Consider the following 20,517-nt stretch of genomic DNA (forward strand, 5'->3'; position numbering starts at 1 on the left):
CGTAGTCAGGGCCCTGAAAATATATGTTTCCAGGACGGCTGGAGTCAGAAAATCTGACTCGCTGTTTATCCTGTATGCACCCAACAAGCTGGGTGCTCCTGCTTCTAAGCAGACTATTGCTCGTTGGATTTGTAGTACAATTCAGCTTGCACATTCTGTGGCAGGCCTGCCACAGCCAAAATCTGTAAAAGCCCATTCCACAAGGAAAGTGGGCTCATCTTGGGCGGCTGCCCGAGGGGTCTCGGCTTTACAACTTTGCCGAGCAGCTACTTGGTCAGGGGCAAACACGTTTGCTAAATTCTACAAATTTGATACCCTGGCTGAGGAGGACCTGGAGTTCTCTCATTCGGTGCTGCAGAGTCATCCGCACTCTCCCGCCCGTTTGGGAGCTTTGGTATAATCCCCATGGTCCTTACGGAGTTCCCAGCATCCACTAGGACGTCAGAGAAAATAAGAATTTACTTACCGATAATTCTATTTCTCGTAGTCCGTAGTGGATGCTGGGCGCCCATCCCAAGTGCGGATTGTCTGCAATACTTGTACATAGTTATTGTTACAAAAATCGGGTTATTATTGTTGTGAGCCATCTTTTCAGAGGCTCCTCTGTTATCATGCTGTTAACTGGGTTCAGATCACAGGTTGTACGGTGTGATTGGTGTGGCTGGTATGAGTCTTACCCGGGATTCAAAATCCTTCCTTATTGTGTACGCTCGTCCGGGCACAGTATCCTAACTGAGGCTTGGAGGAGGGTCATAGGGGGAGGAGCCAGTGCACACCAGGTAGTCCTAAAGCTTTTACTTTTGTGCCCAGTCTCCTGCGGAGCCGCTATTCCCCATGGTCCTTACGGAGTTCCCAGCATCCACTACGGACTACGAGAAATAGAATTATCGGTAAGTAAATTCTTCTTATTATGTGTGTTGCCATTAAATTTGATGATACTACACTATTAGGCACTTGTTCCCTCCCCCAGTTTCTATCTATCTATCTATCTATCTATCTATCTATCTATCTATCTATCTATCTATCTATCTATCTATCATACCCTCCAACTGTACCTTTTTGGCAGGTACAGTACTTTTTTTTTTAAGGTCTGTACCGATTTTTGGCTCTCCAAACTTCCAATAAAAGTATAGGAAAAGGGGCATGGCCACGCCCTCTTTACCCGTGGCCACGTTCCCTTTCTTAATTTTTACCTATTTTTATGTTTCAAATGTTGGAGGGTATTATATATATATCGATCCGATCGATCTATCCATCCATCCACACACACACACCATAGAAAAAGGCAGCAGCAGGCTATAATAAACATATATACTAATATATCTTTATATATGGTATCCAGAAAGCCACTTGTAGGTTTTAAAGATGAAAGCAAGACATACTTTGGACTACATGAAAATGGCCGCGTAAACGTGGGACAGGTATTTAAATAAATAATGGCTATTCCTCTAGTGTTTGGCAGGCAGCAGGCAATACAGCGCCGTGTGACACATAACAGAAACAGATGAGAGCGCGCAAGGGGGCGTGGTCGGAGCTGGGGTACAGCATCGCCAGGGAGTCAGATGGATTGCAGAGGACACCCGGAAGTGACGCAAAACCGGAAGCAGAGAGGAGCCATTGATGTTACTGGCAGGAGCAGGTAATGGTATTTATTTTAAGCACTTATTATACAATTCCCGGTTCGCGGACCTCGACAGTAGCCGGGTGTCACCCAAATGTGGGCGTGGCTTTTTTTCCGTTCCGATTTTATATGTCTGTGTCTTATTATCATGGTCACCCCCATAGTGACCCCTGTACCCTAGAATCCAGGAGACACACTGCCCAGGTCATCCTGCAAGTGATCCCTTCTCCTGTATATAGATGTATGCTACTATAGGGACACTGTTTATCCACCCATCTCTCTCTCTTTCCCACTCCTCCATATATCCCCCTCTATTCCTCCCTTACTCTCTTGGTCTCTCTCCTCTTCTTCCATATATATCTCACTCTCTGCCCCTCTTCCTTCCATCTTTCACTATCTCTCTCCTCCTCTTCCATAGAGGTGTAATATTTTATACTGGCTGACGGGATGCCGGCTGTCAATATCCTGACAGCGGCATCCTGGCCGGCAGTGGAGTAAGCGCTGAGTCCCCTTGCGGGCTTGGTGGCTTGCTACGCTCACCACAGGATCTATTCCCACTCTGTAGGTGATATGGACACCCACAAGTGGGAATAGCCCTGGTGCGCCGGGATTCCAGCTGTCGGCATTGATGGCTGTCGTGATTTCGGCGTTGGTTTCCTTCTGCATTTTAACAACATCCCTTCCATAAATATCTCACTCTCTCCGCCTCTCCCATCACCCTTTCTCTCTCCTCCTGTTCCATCTCTCATTCTATCTCATCCTCTCATCTCCCTTTCTCTCTCCCCACTTCCATTTCTTTCATTCTAAATCTTCCATCTCTCTCCCTCTTCCTCCCATCTCTCTTATTCTCTCTCTTCCATCTCTCTCACTTTCTTTCTCCCATCTCCATTGGTCTGTCTCCCCCTCCGTTTGTCTCTCTTCCATCTTACTCCCATCTGTTTCTCTCTTTCTCCCATCTCCCTCTCTCCTACTCTTCCATCTATGTCCCCTATTTCTCCCATCTCAGTTTCCCTCTTCCTCCCTCTTTCTCCCCCTATTCCATCTCTCTCGCTCATACTCTGTCTTCCATCTCTCTCCCTCTTCCTCCCATCTCTCTTATTCTCTTCCTTCCAGCTCTGTAACTCTCTCTTCCATCTCTCTCACTTTCTTTCTCCCATCTCCATTTGTCTGTCTCCCCCTCCCTTTGTCTCTCTTCCATCTTACTCCCATCTGTTTCTCTCTTTCTCCCTTCTCCCTCTCTCTCCTACTCTTCCATCTCTGTCCCCTATTTCTCCCATCTCAGTTTCCCTCTTCCTCCCATATCTCTTTCTCCCCCTATTCCATCTCTCTCGCTCATACTCTGTCTTCCATCTCTCCCCCCTCTTCCTCCCATCAGTTTATCTCTCCCTCTTCCTTCTAGTTCTCTCTCCTTCCCTTCATCTCCCATCTAACTCCCATATTTCTCTCTCCCATTTCCTCTCATCTCCTGCCCCCATTTCCTTTCAACTGTTCCTCCTCCCCTTTCTCCAATTTGTCTGTCTCTCCATCCCACATTTTATTCCATCTCTTTCTCCCCAAAATCTCTCTCTCTCTCTCTCTCTCTCTATCCTAAAAATGAAGATTTAAATGCATATTTTGTGATTCCACATATTATAAGCATTCACAAGTGATACTGACGGCTAGTATTATCTGCTTATTGGTATCTGAGTGCTCACATAAGAGCATCAGACTGAGATTTCCATTCCTGAATACTCTTTCCGAGGATTTTAATTGTGCATTCATTAGTTTGGACAGTCTGCTGCACATACTGGTTCCTTACAATACAGAAAGTGATCAGGCCATTACTACAGTGGTTACAGTGTTGTATATTAAATAGTAAATCGTACGTTTTTGGGTATCCACTGTTTTAATGTTTCTTTCTCATTTTAGACTGTACTGCTGATTTGTCAGCGCCGTATTTTCCTTTTTGTTTTGTTTTTTTATTTTAGGTGGTTATCAGTTATTAAATTTTCCACAACACATCTCTGATTGTAACAGTGTGATCTGAAATAGTTTATCAGGCAAGTAACATTTGCTTATATATTTTATATTTCTATTTGCGCAGGTCACCTCGCCCTTTATCAGTCCCACCAAGACCAGACGTGTGCAAGACTTCATGATGGGCGAGGACAGGATCCGCATGACAGAGAAGATATTACATATCACCATGGAGATCATTTACCTGCTGACTGGGGAGGTGAGAGGATCTGGGAGTGTCACAGTGACATCACTCTTATCTCTATTACTAACACAGGGACCTGACTGGGGAGGTGAGGGGAGTCTGGGAGTGTCACAGTGACTTCACTCTTATCTCTATTGCTAATACAGGGACCTGACTGGGGAGGTGAGGGAGTCTGGGAGCATCACAGTGACATCACTCTTATCTCTATTGCTAATACAGGGACCTGACTGGGGAGGTGAGGGAGTCTGGGAGCATCACAGTGACATCACTCTTATCTATATTACTAACACAGGGACATGACTGGGGAGGTGAGGGAGTCTGGGAGTGTCACAGTGACATCACTCTTATCTCTGTTACTAACACAGGGACATAACTGGGGAGGTGAGGGAGTCTGGGAGCGTCACAGTGACATCACTCTTATCTCTATTACTAACACAGGGACCTGACTGGGGAGGTGAGGGAGTCTGGGAGCGTCACAGTGACATCACTCTTATCTATATTACTAACACAGGGACATGACTGGGGAGGTGAGGGAGTCTGGGAGTGTCACAGTGACATCACTCTTATCTCTGTTACTAACACAGGGACATGACTGGGGAGGTGAGGGAGTCTGGTAGTGTCACAGTGACATCACTCTTATCTCTGTTACTAACACAGGGACCTGACTGGGGAGTTGAGGAGAGTCTGGGAGTGTCACAGTGACATCACTCTTATCTCTATTACTAACACAGGGACCTGACTGGGGAGGTGGGGGAGTCTTGGAGCGTCACAGTGACATCACTCTTATCTCTATTACTAACACAGGGACCTGACTGGGGAGGTGAGGGAGTCTGGGAGCGTCACAGTGACATCACTCTTATCGCTATCACTATTCACAGTGACCTGATAGGGGAGGGGGTCTAGGAGTGTCACAGTGATATCACTCATCTCTATTGCTAACACAGGGACGTGACTGGGGAGGTGAGGTTACCTGGGAATGTCATATTATGGGATTTGATGGGACATGTCATAAATGGTGGCTGTTTAGGTTTAGCAAGATAAAGAAAAATCAATATATATGATAACTTTGTTTTATTACACAGGATTACATACTAGTGAAGAATGCATCTGGCAAACGTGTGATACACAGCAGCCATCCCTGTGTGTCAGGAGGACTGAGCAGATCCCAGAGCCCCATCCCGGTGCCTCCACCTCACTCACTGACACATGAGAGGCACAGTGACCAGAACATCCTGGAACTCGCCGTCAACATCATTCAGCTGCTGACTGGAGAGGTGACTGCTGGGAATGGGACATTATACAGTAACACCAGGGGATGTGTCTGGGTGATGACTGTGTCATTGTGTGTGTCAGGTTCCTATAAGGTGTGAGGATGTCACTGTCTATTTCTCCATGGAGGAATGGGAGTATATAGAGGAACACAGGGGTCTGTACAAGGACATGATGATGGAGAATCACCGGCCCCTCACATCACTGGGTAAGAGGAGACTGTCGTGTAGTGTAATGGAGAGAGCAGCTATGGGGCCACCTAGATACACATCATCTGATAATCACATATATACAATGTACTCAGTCACTGTGTGCCTCCTACAGATGGAACCAGTAACAGGAATACCCCAGAGAGATGTCCCCGTCCTCTTTATTCCCAGGATCACACAGAGGAGAATCACAGTGTTCCACAGGAGGATCAGGTAGATGATATTGACGGTTTCACCAAATACTGAATATGTGACTCTACACCATATGATCTGTACAGAAGCATTCTGGGTTTAATAATCTGATATGGTTATATCATTAAACAGGTTTTCCACTTTTGGACAAAGACTTCTCAAATAAATTGTCCTCCCACATACAGTACATGTTGGTGTTTCTGCAGCTAAAATGAGCCTGTTGCGATCATATTTTCTGCTTTCTTTCCCTCACCCATGCATAGCGCTGGGGAAGAGCTCACCTGGTTGCTATAGGAGGTCTTTATACAGCAGTGCTAAGAGCCCCAGAGTTAGCTGCCTCCTGGCGTCAGGTAGAAGGGCAGGTTTCCAGGTGCTGGGAGTCTATAGTTGTTATATATCAGGAACAAAGTGCTTGCACTAAAGTGGATGGTCCTTGAACCCAGGACATTAATATTTTATTGTTTGTGGGTTATTAGGGAGAAGATCTGATTGTCATTAAAATAGAAGATCTAAAGGGTGAAGAGATGTATGTGTGGGGTGATCAGTGTAAGGAGGAGGAAATCTCAACACATAGCACAGGTGAGTAACATTGTAATCCTAACTATATTATGTCACAAATAGTTTCTATATTTCTATCTGCAGAGGTCATGTCACCCTTTGCAATTCCTAGTAAGGCTAATATAGTTCCAATTTTCATGATGGATGAAGACAGGAGTCACATGACTGAGAAGATATTGAGTCTCACCCTGGAGATCATCTACCTGCTGACTGATGAGGTGAGAGAGTCTGGGAGTGTCACAGTGACATCACTCTTATCTCTTACTAACACAGGGACCTGACTGGGGAGGTGAGGGAGTCTGGGAGTGTCACAGTGACATCACTCTTATCTCTGTTACTAACACAGGGACCTGACTGGGGAGGTGAGGGAGTCTGGGAGCGTCACAGTGACATCACTCTTATCTCTGTTACTAACACAGGGACCTGACTGATGAGGTGAGAGAGTCTGGGAGTGTCACAGTGACATCACTCTTATCTCTTACTAACACAGGGACCTGACTGGGGAGGTGAGGGGGTCTGGGAGTGTCACAGTGACATCACTCTTATCTCTATTACTAACACAGGGACCTGACTGGGGAGGTGAGAGAGTCTTGGCGCGTCACAGTGACATCACTCTTATCTCTGTTACTAACACAGGGACCTGACTGGGGAGGTGAGGGAGTCTGGGAGTGTCACAGTGACATCACTCTTATCTCTATTACTAACCCAGGGATCTGACTGGGGAGCTGAGGGAGTCTGGGAGTCATATTATGGGATTTGAAGTGACGTGTCATAATTGGTAGATGTTGAACAGTGTGTCCATTAGGTTTAGCAGGATAAAGTAAAATCACTTTAATACACAGGATTACACAGTAGTGAAGAAGACATCTAGGGATCTTGTGACACCTACCACCGGTCCCCATGTGTCAGGAGGACTGAGCAGGACCCAGAGCCCCATCACGGTGCCTCCACCTCACATACTGATACATAAGAGGCACAATGACCAGAAGATCCTGGAACTCACCAACAAGATCATTCAGCTGCTGACTGGAGAGGTGACTTCTGGGAATGGGACGTTATACAGTAACACCGGGGGATGTGTCTGTGTGATGACTGGAGAGGTGACTGCTGGGAATGGGACATTATACAGTAACACCAGGGGATGTGTCTGGGTGATGACTGGAGAGGTGACTGCTGGGAATGGGACATTGTACAGTAACACCAGGGGATGTGTCTGGAGAGGTGACTGCTGGGAAAGGGGCATTATACAGTAACACCAGGGGATGTGTCTGGGTGATGACTGGAGAGGTGACTGCTGGGAATGGAGCATTATACAGTAACACCAGGGGATGTGTCTGGGTGATGACTGGAGAGGTGACTGCTGGGAATAGGAGATTATACAGTAACACCAGGGGATGTGTCTGGGTGATGACCGGAGAGGTGACTGCTGGGAATGGGGCATTATACAGTAACACCAGGGGATGTGTCTGGGTGATGACTGGAGAGGTGACTGCTGGGAATGGGACATTATACAGTAACACCAGGGGATGTGTCTGGGTGATGACCGGAGAGGTGACTGCTGGGAATGGGGCATTATACAGTAACACCAGGGGATGTGTCTGGGTGATGACTGGAGAGGTGACTGCTGGGAATGGAGCATTATACAGTAACACCAGGGGATGTGTCTGGGTGATGACTGGAGAGGTGACTGCTGGGAATGGGGCATTATACAGTAACACCAGGGGATGTGTCTGGGTGATGACTGGAGAGGTGACTGCTGGGAATGGGACATTATACAGTAACACCAGGGGATGTGTCTGGGTGATGACCGGAGAGGTGACTGCTGGGAATGGGGCATTATACAGTAACACCAGGGGATGTGTCTGGGTGATGACTGGAGAGGTGACTGCTGGGAATGGAGCATTATACAGTAACACCAGGGGATGTGTCTGGGTGATGTCTGGAGAGGTGACTGCTGGGAATGGGGCATTATACAGTAACACCTTGGGATGTGTCTGGGTGATGACTGGAGAGGTGACTGCTGGGAATGGGACATTATACAGTAACACCAGGGGATGTGTCTGGGTGATGACTGTATCATTGTGTGTGTGTCAGGTTCCTATAAGGTGTGAGGATGTCACCGTCTATTTCTCCATGGAGGAGTGGGAGTATATAGAGGAACACAGGGGTCTGTACAAGGACGTGATGATGGAGAATCACCGGCCCCTCACATCACTGGGTAAGAGGAGACTGTCATGTAGTGTAATGGAGAGAGCAGCTATGGGGGCCACCTAGATACACATCATCTGATAATCACATATATACAATGTACTCAGTCACTGTGTGTCTCCTACAGATGGGACCAGTAACAGGAATACCCCAGAGAGATGTCCCCGTCCTCTTTATTCCCAGGATCATACAGAGGAGAATCACAGTGTCCCACAGGAGGGTCAGGTAGGTAGAACTGAGGGTGTCTCCAAATACTGAAATACTATTGTCCCTTTATATCCATTCCTGAATAATCTCTTCCTTACTAAATTGTCTCACCACATACAGCATATATGTATCTTAGCATCCCCCCTTTAACCTGAAGCCAGATGCCAACAAGCGCAGATTTTTACTAGTATTCTAACACCCCCATCCATGACGCTACAGCACAAATCATTAGAGAGTAATGGATGGACTCGCCATGGCCTTGAGTTGCAATGTAAATGTCAGAGTGAAGTATTAATGGGTTGTCACACATGGGTGATTCTTTTAACTTGGACATCAATACTAATAATACTAATAAAAATAATTTCTTATCTTTTTTTCTGGGTTATATAGCGTAAAGACCTGACTGATCTGAATGCAGAAGATATAGAGGGAGAAGAAGAGACGTATGTGATTGGTGATCCGCAGTGTAAAGAGGAGGAAATCCCTACAGATATCAGCACAGGTGACTAATAATCACAGTACAGAACAGAGTCACATATTGTACTTGCTCAGTCACTACAGCATATGGCTCTGTCCCAGACGGATCCCCTACCAGGAACCGCTATCACCCCCTGCCTATGGACAACTGCCTCCGGGGTCAGGATCACCAAAGCACCAGATTCTCCGCTTGGATTAGGGAGACAGAGGCTAGTGACAACCGTCTTCGGACAGCCCTACTGTGACCTCTCCTGCCCTCTCTGCATATTGTCCGGGAAGGGTAATTCTGCAGGGACTCTGTCTGACAAGCATAGGGCGGTGACAAAGTATTTTGCTTGTTCAAATTGGAAGGCAAAATTTCCTCAGGCCTGGTCTGACCAGGGGAGCCTGCAAGACGGAGGCCTGTGTTGAATGCTCTACAACCCCTGGAGATGCCAACTTGGATGGCAAACCTGAGGCAATGCTGCAACTTCCAAAGCAGCTGACTCCTAGCATACATTATGTCCTCTCTCACAGTTGAATAATCAGTTGGGTCAAGTCCACCCTGATCCCCTCGTAGAGAATGCCGTTTCTGGGCATGGTCTTCTTCACTTCTCTCCAGGGGGTCTTCCTGCCTCTGGATAAGATTGTTTCCACCCAATCATGATTCGCTTGGTTTTGAAAAAGAAGCCTATATCTGTTCACTAGTACATGCGCCTGGTGAAAAAAGTAATCTCCTCCTTAGAGAGGTTCCAGTGCAGGAGGTTTCATTCCAGGGAATTCCAGATAGCTTTGCTTTCCAAGTGGGAGAGGACTCATCTACACCTGTCCCAGGGCATTTGGCTTTCTCAGCAGGCTTCTGGTTTCCCTCCTGTGGTTGCTGGATTTGAGATACCTGACCTTTTGCCATCAGGGACTGGACTCTAGTGACCATGGCTCGGAGGTTGTTGGATGGTGGTTCAGCAGTTCCATTTCCAGGGACTTCCCATCAGTGTCTTAGAGCTCAGAGCCATTTTCAGAACTCTGACCGTTGTTCAGTCTCTTCTGCAAGGGTCTTCAGTAGCAATTCAGCCAGACAATGATACGGATAAATCATTAGGGGAGGCATAAGAAGCTCCCTGGTGTCACGTCAGAGAATTATTGTGAACCCGATGCTGACACTGGTGGTGATTCCGTAGTGAGCATATGGTGCAGGAAACTTGGTGGGCGAATGTTGCTCTTGCACATAAGAAGAACACAACTGGACACTGAATCGGAGACAGAGCTGACTGCTGGAGGAAGCTATCTAGGATTGTTATTGTGGTAGCAGCTGCCGAAGAAAATACAGTAGTGTGGTTCTGGAATTGTCTGGGCACTTTGACCGGACTAGGACAGGCAGAACAGGAACAGGAGTCAGGCTGAAACTAACTTTGCACTTGGACCGTACTGGAACCAGCAGGAGTCAGACTGGAACTGACTTTGCACTTGGATAGGACTAGGACCGTCAGAATAGGAACAGGAGTCTGCTGTCAGCAATACTCAGAGTACAGGAGTGCAGGATAACTGCTGACTACGAGCGATATACACAGGAGCCTTGGGCAAATCTCAGAGACAGGCTGGGACCTGGAGTATCGCAAGGGTTTAGACAGCGAGCTTCTGGAAACAGATTCTGGATCTGGAGCCTAGGGACGCAGCTAATATAGCAACGTTGTTTTGGAAGTCCTATTATCCCCCTGCTGCGCAGGGATAGGTGGACTGAGTCAGCTGACTGGACCGGAGCTTGCGGTTGGTGGAACAGTAGTCAGCTGATCACTGGCAACTTGGCGGCGCCCAGCAACTGAAGGTGGCAGATAAGACTCTTGATGGGGGGGGCAAATCAGGGTGCATTGCCAGCAGCAATGGGAACCAGGAGAGAGACAGTGGGAGTGCCTGCAGGACATCCAGAGACTTAAGGCTAAATTTACTAAGGTGGGAGTTTTTTTTAGAACTGTTGATGTTGCCCATAGCAACCAATCAGATTCTAGCTATTATTTTTCTCTATCGTCCTAGTGGATGCTGGGGTTCCTGAAAGGACCATGGGGAATAGCGGCTCCGCAGGAGACAGGGCACAAAAAGTAAAGCTTTAGGATCAGGTGGTGTGCACTGGCTCCTCCCCCTATGACCCTCCTCCAAGCCTCAGTTAGATTTTTGTGCCCGGCCGAGAAGGGTGCAATCTAGGTGGCTCTCCTAAAGAGCTGCTTAGAAAAGTTTAGTTTAGGTTTTTTATTTTACAGTGAGTCCTGCTGGCAACAGGATCACTGCAACGAGGGACTTAGGGGAGAAGAAGTGAACTCACCTGCGTGCAGGATGGATTGGCTTCTTTGGCTACTGGACATTAGCTCCAGAGGGACGATCACAGGTACAGCCTGGATGGTCACCGGAGCCTCGCCGCCGGCCCCCTTGCAGATGCTGAAACGAGAAGAGGTCCAGAATCGGCGGCAGAAGACTCCTCAGTCTTCTTAAGGTAGCGCACAGCACTGCAGCTGTGCGCCATTTCCTCTCAGCACACTTCACACGGCAGTCACTGAGGGTGCAGGGCGCTGGGAGGGGGGCGCCCTGGGAGGCAAATGAAAACCTTTTTTGGCTAAAAATACCTCACATATAGCCTCCGGGGGCTATATGGAGATATTTAACCCCTGCCAGAATCCATTAAAGAGCGGGAGACGAGCCCGCCGAAAAAGGGGCGGGGCCTATCTCCTCAGCACACAGCGCCATTTTCCCTCACAGAAAGGCTGGAGGGAAGGCTCCCAGGCTCTCCCCTGCACTGCACTACAGAAACAGGGTTAAAACAGAGAGGGGGGGCACTAATTTGGCGTTAGAAATATATAAAAGATGCTATAAGGGAAAACACTTATATAAGGTTGTCCCTATATAATTATAGCGTTTTTGGTGTGTGCTGGCAAACTCTCCCTCTGTCTCTCCAAAGGGCTAGTGGGGCCTGTCCTCTATCAGAGCATTCCCTGTGTGTGTGCTGTGTGTCGGTACGTGTGTGTCGACATGTATGAGGACGATGTTGGTGAGGAGGCGGAGCAATTGCCTGTAATGGTGATGTCACTCTCTAGGGAGTCGACACCGGAATGGATGGCTTATTTAGGGAATTACGTGATAATGTCAACACGCTGCAAGGTCGGTTGACGACATGAGACGGCCGACAAACAATTAGTACCGGTCCAGACGTCTCAAAAACACCGTCAGGGGTTTTAAAACGCCCGTTTACTTTAGTCGGTCGACACAGACACAGACATGGACACTGAATCCAGTGTCGACGGTGAATAAACAAACGTATTCCTTATTAGGGCCACACGTTAAGGGCAATGAAGGAGGTGTTACATATTTCTGATACTACAAGTACCACAAAAGAGGGTATTATGTGGGATGTGAAAAAACTACCGTAGTTTTTCCTGAATCAGATAAATTAAATGAAGTGTGTGATGATGCGTGGGTTCCCCCCGATAGAAAATTATGGGCGGTATACCCTTTCCCGCCAGAAGTTAGGGCGCGTTGGGAAACACCCCTTAGGGTGGATAAGGCGCTCACACGCTTATCAAAACAAGTGGCGGTACCGTCTATAGATAGGGCCGTCCTCAAGGAGCCAGCTGACAGGAGGCTGGAAAATATCATAAAAAGTATATACACACATACTGGTGTTATACTGCGACCAGCGATCGCCTCAGCCTGGATGTGCAGAGCTGGGGTGGCTTGGTCGGATTCCCTGACTAAAAATATTGTTACCCTTGACAGGGACAGTATTTTATTGACTATAGAGCATTTAAAGGATGCATTTTCTATATATGCGAGATGCACAGAGGGATATTTGCACTCTGGCATCAAGAGTAAGTGCGATGTCCATATCTGCCAGAAGATGTTTATGGACACGACAGTGGTCAGGTGATGCAGATTCCAAACGGCACAAAGGTGTATTGCCGTATAAAGGAAGGAGTTATTTGGGGTCGGTCCATCGGACCTGGTGGCCACGGCAACTGCTGGAAAATCCACCGTTTTTACCCTAAGTCACACATCTGCAGAAAAAGACACCGTCTTTTCAGCCTCAGTCCTTTCGTCCCTATAAGAGTCATATCTGCCCAGGGATAGAGGAAAGGGAAGAAGACTGCAGCAGGCAGCCCATTCCCAGGAACAGAAGCGTTTCACCGCTTCTGCCAAGCTCTCAGCATGACGCTGGGACCGTACAGGACCCCTGGATCCTACAAGTAGTATCCCAGGGGTACAGATTGGAATGTCGAGACGTTTCCCCTTCGCAGGCTCCTGAAGTCTGGTTTACCAAGGTCTCCCTCCGACAAGGAGGCAGTATGGGAAACAATTCACAAGCTGTATTCCCAGCAGGTGATAATCAAATTACCCCTCCTACAACAAGAAAAGGGGTATTATTCCACACTATATTGTGGTACTGAAGCCAGAAGGCTAGGTGAGACCTATTCTAAATCTAAAAAAAAAAATTTGAACACTTACAAAGGTTCAAATCAAGATGGAGTCACTCAGAGCAGTGATAACGAACCAGGAAGAAGGGGACTATATAGTGTCCCGAGACATCAGGGATGCTTACCTCCATGTCCCAAATTTGCCCTTCTCACTAAGGGTACCTCAGGTTCGTGGTACAGAACTGTCACTATCAGTTTCAGACGCTGCCGTTTGGATTGTCCACGGCACCCCGGGTCTTTACCAAGGTAATGGCCGAAATGATGATTCTTCTTCGAAGAAAAGGCGTCTTAATTATCCCTTACTTGGACGATCCCCTGATAAGGGCAAAGTCCAGGGAACAGTTGGAGGTCGGAGTAGCACTATCTCGGATACTGCTACAACAGCACGGGTGGTTTCTAAATATTCCAAAATCGCAGCTGATACCGACGACAAGTCTGCTGTGCCTAGGGATGATTCTGGACACAGTCCAGAAAAAGGTGTTTCTCCCGGAAGAGAAAGCCAGGGAGTTATCCGAGCTAGTCAGGAACCTCCTAAAATCAGTGCATCATTGCACAAGGGTCCTGGTAAAAATGGTGACTTCCTACGAAGCAATTCCATTCGGCAGATTTCACGCAAGAATTTTTCAGTGGGATCTGCTGGACAAATGGTCCGGATCGCATCTTCAGATGCATCAGCGGATAACCCTATATCCAAGGACAAGGGTGTCTCTCCTGTGGTGGTTACAGAGTGCTCATCTTCTAGAGGGCCGCAGATTCGGCATTCAGGATTGGATGCTGGTGACCACGGAGGCCAGCCCGAGAGGCTGGGGAGCAGTCACACAAGGAAAAAATTTCCAGGGAGTGTGATCAAGTCTGGAGACTTTTCTCCACATAAATATACTGGAGCTAAGGGTAAATTTATAATACTCTAAGCTTAGCAAGACCTCTGCTTCAAGGTCAGCCGGTATTGATCCAGTGGGAAAAACATCACGGCAGTCGCCCACGTAAATAGACAGGGCGGCACAAGAAGCAGGAGGGCAATGGCAAAAACTGCAAGGACTTTTCGCTGGGCGGAAAATCATGTGATAGCACTGTCAGCAGTGTTTCATTCCGGGAATGGAAACTGGGAAGCAGACTTCCTCAGCAGGCACGACCTCCACCCGGCAGAGTGGAAACTTCATCGGGAAGTTTTCCACATGATTGTAAACCGTTGGGAAATACCAAAGGTGGACATGATGGCGTCCCGTCTGAACAAAAAACGGGACAGGTATTGCGCCAGGTTAAGAGACCCTCAGGCAATAGCTGTGGACGTTCTGGTAACACCGTGGATGTACCAGTCGGTGTATGTGTTCCATCCTCTGCTTCTCATACCTAAGGTACTGAGAATTATAAGACGTAGAGGAGTAAGAACTATACTCAGGGCTCCGGATTGGCCAAGAAGGACTTGGTACCCGGAAATTCAAGAGATGCTCACAGAGGACTTATGGCCTCTGCCGCTAAGAAGGGACTTGTTTCAGCAAGTACCATGTCTGTTCCAAGACTTACCGCAGCTGCGTTTGACGGCATGGCGGTGGAACGCCGTATCCTAAGGGAAAAAGGCATTCCGGAAGAGGTCATTCCTACCCTGGTCAAAGCCAGAAAGGAGGTGACCGCACAACATTATCACCACATGTGGCAAAAATATGTTGCGTGGTGTGAGGCCAGAAAGGCCCCACGAAGAAATTTCAACTCGGTCGATTCCTGCATTTCCTGCAAACAGGAGTGTCTATGGGCCTCAAATTGGGGTCCATTAAGCTTCAAATTTCGGCCCTGTCGATTTTCTTCCAGAAAGAAGTGGCTTCAGTTCCTGAAGTCCAGAAGTTTGTCAAGGGAGTATTGCATATACAACCCCCTTTTGTGCCTCCAGTGGCACTGTGGGATCTCAACGTAGTTCTGGGATTCCTCAAATCACATTGGTTTAAAACCAGTCAAATCTGTGGATTTGAAGCATCTCACATGAAAAGTGACCATGCTCTTGGCCCTGGCCTGGACCAGGCGAGTGTCAAATTGGTGGTTTTTTTCTCAAAAAAGCCCATATCTGTTTGTCCATTTGGACAGGGCAGAGCTGCGGACTCGTCCCCAGTTCTCTCCCTAAGGTGGTGTCAGTGTTTCACCTGAACCAGCTTATTTTGGTGCCTTGCGCCTACTAGGGACTTGGAGGACTCCAGGTTGCTAGATGTTGTCAGGGCCCTGTAAATATAGGTTCCAGGACGGCTGGAGTCAGGAAAACTGACTTGCTGTTATCCTGTATGCACCCAACAAACTGGGTGCTCTTGCTTCTAAGCAAACTATTGCTAGTTGGATGTGTAATACAATTCAGCTTGCACATTCTGTGGCAGGCCTGCCACAGCCAAAATATGTAAATGCCCATTCCTCAAGGAAGGTGGGCTCATCTTGGGCGGCTGCCCGAGGGGTCTCGGCTTTACAACTTTGCCGAGCGGCTATTTAGTCAGGGGCAAACACGTTGGTAAAATCCTACAAATTTGATACCCTGGCTAAGGAGGACCTGGAGTTCTCTCATTCGGTGCTGCAGAGTCATCCGCACTCTCCCGCCCGTTTGGGAGCTTTGGTATTATCCCCATGGTCCTTTCAGGAACCCCAGCATCCACTAGGACGATAGAGAAAATAAGAATTTACTTACCGATAATTCTATTTCTCGGAGTCCGTAGTGGATGCTGGGCGCCCATCCCAAGTGCGGATTATCTGCAATACTTGTACATAGTTACAAAAATCGGGTTATTATTGTTGTGAGCCATCTTTTCAGAGGCTCCGCTGTTATCATACTGTTAACTGGGTTCAGATCACAGGTTGTACAGTGTGATTGGTGTGGCTGGTATGAGTGTTACCCGGGATTCAAAATCCTTCCTTATTGTGTACGCTCGTCCGGGCACAGTATCCTAACTGAGGCTTGGAGGAGGGTCATAGGGGGAGGAGCCAGTGCACACCACCTGATCCTAAAGCTTTACTTTTTGTGCCCTGTCTCCTGCGGAGCCGCTATTCCCCATGGTCCTTTCAGGAACCCCAGCATCCACTACGGACTCCGAGAAATAGAATTATCGGTAAGTAAATTCTTATTTTTTAGAGCAGCTATGTAAATGTTAAGTAGAATCTGATTGGTTTTATAGGCAACATCACCAGTTCCAAAAAAAAACCTCTCACCTTTAGTAAATTTACCCCTTGGTGACTTCTTACTTTGATCACGGAGGTACAGGGTCCTTTACATGTACAGCCTATGTTTGTTCCATCCATTGCTCTTTGGGACTTTGCCATTGCCTCCACCGGGAGTGTGTTGGAAGTTGTCCTGTCCTTCCTATTTTTGGTGACAAATGGGCAGTTCTCCAGATAAAAGCCTTCCTTCTTCCAAGGTGGTATCAAAATTCAACATTATTAAATAGATTATGGCCCCGTCCTTGCCCAGGGACCGATTCTCTGCAGACTCGGATCTCTTCATTCATGTTGTTCATGCTCTCCAGGTCTGCGCTCTGTATACTTCAGATTTGCATAGGATGACTTGTTTGTCCTCCCTGACTCTTACAATCAGGGTAAGACCAGCCTCTAAGCAGACAGTGGCCCGCTTGTGTTGACAGGCTTACATCATCCAGGATCAGCCGATTCCTCCTCAGCTTACGTCTCATTCTATTAGGGTGGGTGGGTGCCTCTGGTGCTGTGTGTCATAGGACCCCCGCTGACCAGCTGTGTCGGGCGGCCACCTGGTCTTTCAGACACACCTTTGCCAACTTCTATGGGCTTGATACCTTTGCGTCCAAGTATGCAAGCTTTGATTGCAATGTGCCTTTGCACTGCTTCATCACGCTACATTCCTTGGGGTCTGCTCTGGGATGTCCCCAGTGTTCCAGTGTCCCCCAGTTTAAGAAGGTGAAAGCTGGATTTTTGTACTTGCAGTAAAATCCATTTTCCTGATTCACTGGATACTGTCCCAACGCTTCTGTCGTTTGTTTGTTTGTTCCTTTCTGTCCATAGTCCTCTTGTGATTGTTTGGTTCTATGGTCTCTCTTCTTCTCTTTCCTGGGCTTGGTTACACTTAACTGAGGTCAGGTGAGGTATGGGGGTGGGGGTGGGGAGCTCACCCATCACCGAAATGTTCCGATGTTCTTCATGGAAATGGAGAAATTGATTTTATGGTAGGTACAAACATCTCGCTTTCCCAATACAGCTTGATACTCTTGTCACTGTTCTCTCTTCTTATCCCAAAAATTAGACTTCATGGTCATCTGCGCTGAGCGTCCCATTTTAGTTAAAAAAAAAATGCGTGTTTTTTTTTTCAATTTATTTTTTATTTACAGCTCAATTCATGTCTTGCAAAACACTTGACAGTAGTGTCTTAATTTCTTGGGTATCATCTCTGCTTATTGATGCAAAGAGAACTTTGTTAATTCCTTCTTTTTTTCTTTTGTTACAGGAAACAAGAGTCCCTCTGAGAAACATTGGATTTTATTTCCAGTTTTGGATCAAGACGACGGTGCAGATACATCACCCGATCCCTCTAACCATGAAGAGTATTCTCCCGATAGCTCGGATATTACTACCCATTGTGCACAGCGTAGAGATGGTAACATACCACCGCGCCCTCCGTCTGGTAAATGTTTGGAAACCGTTTTTGTCGATCATCAGAGCACTCAGGCAAGTGAAAGACCAATTCCCTGTTCCGAGTGTGGGAAGTGTTTCTCGCACGCTTCACATTTTCACCGGCACCAGAGAAGCCACACGGGCGAGAAACCATTTCCGTGTGTTGAGTGTGGGAAATGTTTTACGCAGAAAGCCCATCTTCAAAAGCACCAGAGGGTTCACACTGGTGAGAGGCCATTCCCATGCTCCGAGTGTGGGAAATGCTTTCCCCAGAAAATAGATCTGGCTACCCATCAGAGGATCCACACCGGGGAGAAACCGTTTCCGTGTCCCGACTGCGGGAGACGTTTCAGGCAAAAATCTGACTTCATCAAGCACCGGATGACGCACACCGGAGACAAGCCGTTTCCGTGTTCCGAGTGTGGGAAATGTTTTGTGCAGAAGAGGGCTCTCATTAACCATCAGAGAATCCACACAGGGGAGAGACCATTTCCGTGTTCCGAGTGCGGGAAATGTTTTACCCAGGAGTCTGCTTTTGTTCGGCACCTGAAGATACACACAGATCAGAGGCCATTCCTGTGCTCCGAGTGCGGGAAATGTTTTAGAGAGAAATCAGACTTTGTTAAGCATCAGATGACTCACACGGGTGAGAAACCTTTTCCCTGTTCCGAGTGTGGGAAATCATTCGTACAGAAGAGAAATCTGATCAACCACCAGAGGACTCACACTGGGGAGAAGCCATTTCCGTGTCCTGAATGCGGGAGATGTTTTACGCAGGAATCCGATTTTGTTAGACACCAGGAACATCACACGGGCGAGAAGTCCTTTCCGTGTTCTGAGTGTGGAGAACTCTTCGTACAGAAGAGGGATCTTGTTAGCCATCAGAGGACTCACACGGGCCAGAAGCCGTTTGCGTGTCCTGAGTGTGGCAAAGGCTTTACGCAGGAAGCTGATTTCGCTAGACACCGAAAGATTCACACAAGTCAGAAGCTGTTGCTGTGTTGCGATTGCGGGAAACGTTTTACACATGTGTCACATTTTGAGCGGCACCAGAGAAGTCACACGGGCGAGAAGCCATTTACTTGTGCTAAGTGCGGGAAAAGTTTTGCACAGAAAATACATCTTCAGAAACATCAGAGAGTTCACACAGGCTAAAAGTAATTTCCAGGTTGTGATTGTAGTATTGTAGGTTGACGAGAAGATGTTGGGATGTCTATTAAGTGTAAACTATTTTAATATAATGAATAAAAGTAATGGATTCGCCCTCTTATTCTAGTACTGCATTGATTTATCTTTCTCTTACGTCCTAGAGGATGCTGGGGACTCCGTATGGACCATGGGGTATAGGCGGGCTCCGCAGGAGACATGGGCACTCTAAAGACTTTAGAATGGGTGTGCACTGGCTCCTCCCTCTATGCCCCTCCTCCAGACCTCAGTTAGATCTTGTGCCCAGAGGAGACTGGGTGCACTGCAGGGGAGCTCTCCTGAGTTTCTCTGAAAAATACTTTTTGTTAGGTTTTTTATTTTCAGGGAGCACTGCTGGCAACAGGCTCCCTGCATCATGGGACTGAGGGGAGAGAAGCAGACCTACTTGAATGATAGTCTCTGCTTCTTAGGCTACTGGACACCATTAGCTCCAGAGGGTCGAAACGCAGGTCTCACCCTCGCCGTTCGTCCCGGAAGATAGAGCCGGAAGATAGAAGCCGGGTGAGTATTAAGAAGAAAAGAAGACTTCACAGGCAGCAGAAGACTTCAGATCTTCACTGAGGTAACGCTGCGCGCCATTGCTCCCACACAAACACACACAGCGGGCACTGTAAGGGTGCAGGGCGCAGGGGGGGTGCCCTGGGCAGCAATAAAAGCCTCTAGGGACACTGGCATATAAAGTAGATACTGCGGAGGCAGTATATTAATAAACCCCCACCAGTATAAATAATTTGAGCGGGACCGAAGCCCGCCGGTGAGGGGGCGGGGCTTGGTCCTCCAGCACTAACCAGTGCCATTTTCTCCACAGCACACTGCACAGAAGCTGGCTCCCCGGACTCTCCCCTGCTGAACAAGGTTACAGAGGGCAAAAAAAGGGGGGGGGGGGGCACATTTCATTGGCGCAGTGAGTGTAATTATATATTTATATAAAAGCGCTGTACTAACTGGGATTTTATTCCAGTGTCCGGTGGCGCTGGGTGTGTGCTGGCATACTCTCTCTCTGTCCCTCCAAAGGGCCTTATTGGGGAACTGTCTCCATATAGATATATCCCTGAGTGTGTGGGATTGTCGGTACGTGTGTGTCGGCATGTCTGAAGCGGAAGGCTCATCTAAGGAGGAGGTGGAGCAGATGATTGTGGTGTCTCCGTCGGCAACGCAGACACCTGATTGGTTGGATATGTGGAATGTTTTAAATGCAAATGTGGCTTTATTACATAAGATTGGACAAAGCAGAGTCCAGGGATAAAACAGGGAGTCTATCAATGGCTTTGACTGTGTCACAGGGCCCTTCAGGGTCTCAAAAAACGTCTCCTGTCCCAAGTAGCAGACACT

At 47.7% G+C, this 20,517-nt stretch overlaps 1 protein-coding gene across 4 annotated transcripts; it reads left to right on the forward strand.

Annotated features, from left to right (window-relative positions):
- The first annotated feature begins 1,518 nt into the window (after nucleotides 1–1,518).
- Nucleotides 1,519–19,249, forward strand: LOC134983941 (zinc finger protein 436-like). 4 transcript variants are annotated; one of them, XM_063949553.1, is made up of 12 exons: nucleotides 1,519–1,639; nucleotides 3,705–3,836; nucleotides 4,904–5,095; nucleotides 5,175–5,298; nucleotides 5,415–5,512; nucleotides 5,968–6,070; nucleotides 6,134–6,267; nucleotides 6,892–7,083; nucleotides 8,144–8,267; nucleotides 8,385–8,482; nucleotides 8,855–8,966; nucleotides 17,813–19,249. In XM_063949553.1, exons 2-12 carry the CDS (start codon nucleotides 3,756–3,758, stop codon nucleotides 19,132–19,134), a joined length of 2,580 nt encoding a protein of 859 aa, XP_063805623.1. In that variant the 5' UTR covers nucleotides 1,519–1,639; nucleotides 3,705–3,755; the 3' UTR covers nucleotides 19,135–19,249. The 4 variants fall into 4 exon arrangements, with proteins under 4 accessions (XP_063805623.1, XP_063805621.1, XP_063805622.1 ...); XM_063949551.1 differs by lacking the exon at nucleotides 1,519–1,639 and adding an exon at nucleotides 1,677–1,825; XM_063949552.1 differs by lacking the exon at nucleotides 1,519–1,639 and adding an exon at nucleotides 1,677–1,825 and having other exon boundaries at nucleotides 6,200–6,267.
- The last annotated feature ends 1,268 nt before the right edge of the window (nucleotides 19,250–20,517 follow it).

The sequence above is a fragment of the Pseudophryne corroboree genome (assembly GCF_028390025.1).
Source record: "Pseudophryne corroboree isolate aPseCor3 chromosome 3 unlocalized genomic scaffold, aPseCor3.hap2 SUPER_3_unloc_3, whole genome shotgun sequence".
NCBI lineage: Eukaryota > Metazoa > Chordata > Amphibia > Anura > Myobatrachidae > Pseudophryne > Pseudophryne corroboree.